General features: G+C 47.5%; 2 protein-coding genes across 2 annotated transcripts in view; one reads left to right on the top strand and one right to left on the bottom strand.

Annotated features, from left to right (window-relative positions):
* nit2 (nitrilase family, member 2) overlaps positions 1 to 3,166 on the top strand; it is a 70,810-nt gene extending 67,644 nt beyond the window's left edge. Inside the window, exon 11 of the mRNA XM_070960954.1 lies at positions 3,156 to 3,166. The gene's annotated coding sequence lies outside the window, so the exon portion shown is untranslated. The remainder of the gene's footprint in view (positions 1 to 3,155) is intronic.
* Positions 692 to 5,089, bottom strand: chst7 (carbohydrate (N-acetylglucosamine 6-O) sulfotransferase 7). The gene is made up of 2 exons (XM_070960944.1): positions 3,641 to 5,089; positions 692 to 1,688 (listed from the first exon to the last, which is right to left on the bottom strand). Exon 1 carries the CDS (start codon positions 4,929 to 4,931, stop codon positions 3,663 to 3,665), a length of 1,269 nt encoding a protein of 422 aa, XP_070817045.1. The 5' UTR covers positions 4,932 to 5,089; the 3' UTR covers positions 692 to 1,688; positions 3,641 to 3,662.
* Positions 5,090 to 5,095: the final 6 nt, after the last annotated feature.

The raw sequence follows: 5,095 nt of genomic DNA, 5'->3' as shown, positions 1-5,095 counted from the left end.
GCCACCAGTTTTGTTCATTTTGACCTCAGAAGCTGTTTAACTGAAATGAGCTATTTTCGTGCACTCATTTTGATTTGCCAGCATCTTTTTTTTCTCACCTGTAACTAAAAAACTGCACATAACCATCACATATCGACACATGCGTAACTTAAAGGCGCTGTGCGGAACTTTAAGAAACCCCTTGTGGCCGTTCAGTGAACTGCAGTCAGCATCCTGTTGATGGCGCTTTGTAAGCATCATCCTGAGCATCGGCCAAAACAGAGACGTGACAAACATGAGGCTGAACCCTGAAATGAACACTTAATACTGGAAAATGAAGCATAATCATATTTAGAATAACCTCTATTTGTAATGTTCCTATATTTTAATTGGACCGTGGCTCCATGATGCCAACTAGCTTGCTGTTACAGCTAGCTGGCTATGATTCTATAATGCATTATAATCTACGGAGGTCCATTCAGTCTTATTGTATTTAGGATTCAACTGCATTCAAAAGCACACTGGATAACTGTGGATATGCACATTATGCTGCCATGTAGGGTTTAAGTCATAACCGAACACATTAAAGCCTAATGCAGACACCAGAGCTATAACTCAACCAATATGTCAAGGTTAATGTATCATTAAATTAGAAATTAATCCAAAAATCAATTTAGCACCAATGTGCACAGCAAAGAGAGGCTTCTCTAGTTCTTAACTCTTTATTGCAGTCAGTTTAAATAGTCTCAAAGTTATTTCTTTCTTAGTAAAGAGAACATCTTCAGGTGTTTCACCCACAACAATTATTACAGAACCAACTTCTAAAGTTGAACACGTGATGCTGGTGAAAGTTTTACCCCTCCACAATATGTCGGCAAGCGGAGGGATGTCACAGCATTTTACAATATTTTAGACAAAAACACTAAAAACAGTTCAAATGGTACACAGTATGAGTCAGTACCGTCTGCCGCCTTTGAGGAAACTTGCTAAAAAGTTAACAGGGAGAGGACAGCTGCAGCTCTCCAAGACACGTTTGAGGGATATTAGAAAATTTCACACCCATGTGAGTGTTTTGTCAGGGGGGCGGCTGCAGCTGTCTGGATTCCTGAGGGGCCGGGGGTGGAACAATAGTTCCTCAGTCAGGCCTCTTTTCCAGAAAGCACTGTAGTTTCTCCTTTCAAAGCCTCTACATCAGCACCGTTAGTGAGCCCAGTGCAGTTAAGTATCAGTAATGCTCCAGATTACTGCCGCGCTTAGTCACAGGCTGGACGGATAAGTTGCGCAGGTGAAGGCGACGCTGCCACCCTCCATCCTGGCAGTCATCTCGCAAGAAGGACCCATCTCTGGCTTTTTATGGCCCTCGCCTGCAGGGGATTTGCGGGGGGATTAGTACTACTAAAAGGACAGAAGGATGGAGGCAGGCCAGTGTAACGGCAGCACAAATCTGCCTCCTCTCTCTTCTATCTGCACAGAGCCTGCTGGTTTAAAACAGGTAACGCTGCAAAAAAAAATAAGCTGCCTTCTCCGCGTGTCAAACTCATCTGTCTGTGATTGGCTGCTCTCTCCACTTGGATTTTCTCCAGTTCATCGGTCCGGCTCGGCTGAAGGAAAACAACCCCAGAGCCGTGCTTACGAGCTCCCAGTGGACCACATTCCAGCTGCTTGTTTTCTTATTCCACCTTTTGCCCTCAGCCTCGAATACCAGGCCTCTGGAAGAGAGAAAAGAAAAGCTGAAGCTGAAAATAAAACCCTGATGTTGTGACACTGACAGAGACACAGAACACAAACACTTTCAGTATGATTAATAGTGTTCATAACCCCCAAAAGCAGCTCGATCAGCGCTAGCATGAGGGTGGAGGCAGGGTGATAAGGGGGATCCACTGCCTCCCATCCTGTTCCTGCTCCATGCTGGCGGTTTGCAGGCGGCCCGGCCTAAAGGGTCTGTTTGTGAGAGCTGGTGGTGACAGGCTGGTGGTAACCCGGGGAGCTGTACCCCGTCAGGAACAGCCGCACACAATGATCCCCTTCTTGACAGCAGAGTCTGAGGCCCAGCCACTCGCTGCCAGCCCCCCCGCTATCCATGAGAGGACCCGGCATTGCCAGGGAGAAAACAATGAGGCCTCTATTAAACAGCAGATCAGTCGGCCATTAAGGAGGGAGAAATATTTCTGTCTCGCTCCAAAAATCTGTGAAAAGTGCTGTCACTTGTGTTCCAGAGGCAATGCCGGAAATGCCTGCACTTATCGGAATCCAACATGTGATTCATGAATTAATTAGAAAAATAAAGGGGAAACTGTGTGCGAGCAAAGCAACACAAACACTGACAACAAAATAGAAGCTTGAACGCTGTTTAAAGCAAATAAATCAGTGTCATCACTTGCTGATCCTTTTTGACATAAACCCAACTGAAAACAGCACAAAGACAATATATTTAATGTTTGACCTCAGCAGCTTCATTGATTTGTGTAAATATCTGCTTATTCTGAATCTGATGCAGCGACACAAAAACACCTGTTTGGATCATTCCACAGGTAAACAGGTTGATTGGTAACAGGTGAGAGGATCATGATCGGGTATGAGAGGGGCGTCCTGGAAAGGCTCAGTCGCTCATGGAGGATGGAGAGAGGTTCACCACTTTGTGAACACATGATTGGATAAGTTCTAGTTCTAGTTGTCAGTTTGTTTGCAAGTGACTGAATTCTGTTTTTATTTACATTTTGCAGAGTGTCCAAACTTTCTTTTTTAGATTTGGGGTTGCAATCAAACAAAAATCACCAGAATCAACAGGTGGACTTCATTGTATATTGTGCAAGATGATATTCAGGCCCTCTCCAGGCATGTTTTATAAAAACACTTCCATTTAAAAACTAATTTCTGTCTGTTTGGGGTTTTCAACTAAAAGCTAATCTAATGTAAAACTCCTAAAATGACAGCATATGTGCTCGGCAGGCCTCCACACTCAATGTGCTTCAGAAATCATCCCTCTGCACATGTCTGAAAGAGAAACTTCCCCTTCAGCAGATGAAAGCGAGAAGAGCCTCCCAGCGTCTGCACATCCATCACTGCTCGGTGAAGGTCAACCGTCGCGGCGAAGTAACAAAGAGCTAAACAGATGCTTTCTGGAAGGGGACTTCGAATGCATCACATCAGTGCGTCATCTGCAGCGTCAAATGAAGAGAAATGTGGGCCTCTACTGATCCCCATAAGGACCCTGTGTTTCCAGTTTGTCAGGAGGAGGTCAGAGGTCAGGGATCAGAGCAGAGCGGCAGCAGACCTGAGGCCCGAAGGCTGCTTTGAGTGAAACCACAAACTTCCTGCAGTGACAGGAGCGTAGCTTTAAAACGACGAGTGTGTGCACCACTCTTCTCTTCTGCCTCACACATCAAACACTGCTGATTTCAACCTTGTGTGATCTCGCTCACAGCTTTTAAAATAATGGCCAACTATTTTTTATAATTAATCAATGGGTCTGAGTAATTTTTAAAGAAAAAAAAGGACAATGTAAATATTTTCTAGTCTCTTCACCAATTTGAAACATTGATTGATGTTTTTCATCATTTTCTGACATGTTTAGACCAAACAACCAATCAATTGATGGAGAAAATAATCGACAGATTCATTGACAGGGAAAATAATCGTTAGCTGCAGGGATAGATCTTACCATAGCTCCTGGTGGTACCTCCTCATGTTGCTTTATCCACGCTGTTTTTCTGATACCCGAGGTGCCTCATCACTTCGCTGCAGTAGGCCTCCACCTGATTTATCTGCTCAACGTTGAGTCTCTCCCTCCAGGCATATATTGCCTCCTTTGCATCCCGTGATGATATCAGGAACGGCCTATCTGATGAATACCCGCGACCGTGCGTCATGTTCAGCGCAAACTTCTCCAGGGCGGGGAAGGTGGAGAGGTTGGAGAAGCGGTACAGCCTCTGGAGCTCCTCCATGGGATGCAGGACCAGGTCCTCGTAGCGGATGCGGAGGTAGTTCCTCCTCACCCAGGGGGGCGCGTTCATCACCAGCATCATGTCGCTGAGCCAGTTGTCGCAGATGAGCTCCATGGCGCTGGAGACGTAGCTCTCGGCCCGGTTCACCTTGCTGCTCGGCACCAGCAGCCGCTTGTACTTGTCTGCCTGCTTCTTGCTCCTCAGCACCTGGATGCTCTCCTTCACCAGCGCCTGTTTGGACTTCAGGCGGGAGTTGTGCACGGCCCTCGGGTCTCTGAAGAGCTGAATGATCTGGAGGTTTATCGCCGGGTCTTTCATCAAAGGAACCAGCGTGCTCAGGTCCAAAACGCGGACCCCTTTGATCACCATCACCGGGTACTTTTTACACTCCCTCTCCAGCTCCCTTATGTCCCGCTTTTGGCACTTTGCGCACTGATCCTCTTTCACCAGCCCGATTTCGTGCCGCTTGTGCGCATCACACAGCGGCTCCGAGCATATCACCTTATTCATTTTCCACCCGAATATGAACGACGTGGTGATATTCTGCGAGCCGGCGTAAAGTTTGAGGACGGAGAAGTCGCAGCGGTACAGGGCGTTCATCATGTCCCGCACTGCGCCCTGGAGACTGGCCGCGTCCCCCGGGTACAGAGCCTGCCATATGTGCCACATTGGCTCGTACAGGTAAAACGCATCGGGGTGCTGGTTGAACAACTCCCCCAGAAACGACGAGCCAGTCCTCCAGGTGGCATGCAAGTAGATGTGGATCCGAGACTGGCTCCGGTTGAAGGCGTGCTCCGGCGCGTCGCTGCCGTTAACTTTGTAACCGTTATCCCAGAGCAGCGCCACCGTGTTCTCCAGTTCTGGGCATCTGGATTGTTGCTGCGGCAGTCCATGTCCAGCCTGCTGCGCGGATTTATCCCGGTAATCTAACACGTACGGGATTAGCAGAAGCAAACCTGAATATGCCAGGATCAAAATCAAATATTTCTTATGGAGCCTCCTCTTCATTTCCTTTCTCCAGGAAGGGGGGCTGGTTAGTGTCTTCTCTGAGGGGTCCACGCAGCGCTTTGTGAGCTCCGTGGTCGCGACAGTAAAGTTATGTGTGTAGGGGAAGGAGCGTGTGTGTGTGTGTGTGTGTGTGTGTGAGGGAGAGAGAAGGATATTAACCACGC

The sequence above is a fragment of the Chaetodon trifascialis genome, chromosome 4, assembly GCF_039877785.1.
Source record: "Chaetodon trifascialis isolate fChaTrf1 chromosome 4, fChaTrf1.hap1, whole genome shotgun sequence".
Classification (NCBI taxonomy): Eukaryota; Metazoa; Chordata; class Actinopteri; order Chaetodontiformes; family Chaetodontidae; genus Chaetodon; species Chaetodon trifascialis.
This window is presented reverse-complemented; position numbering and strand designations above follow the sequence as displayed.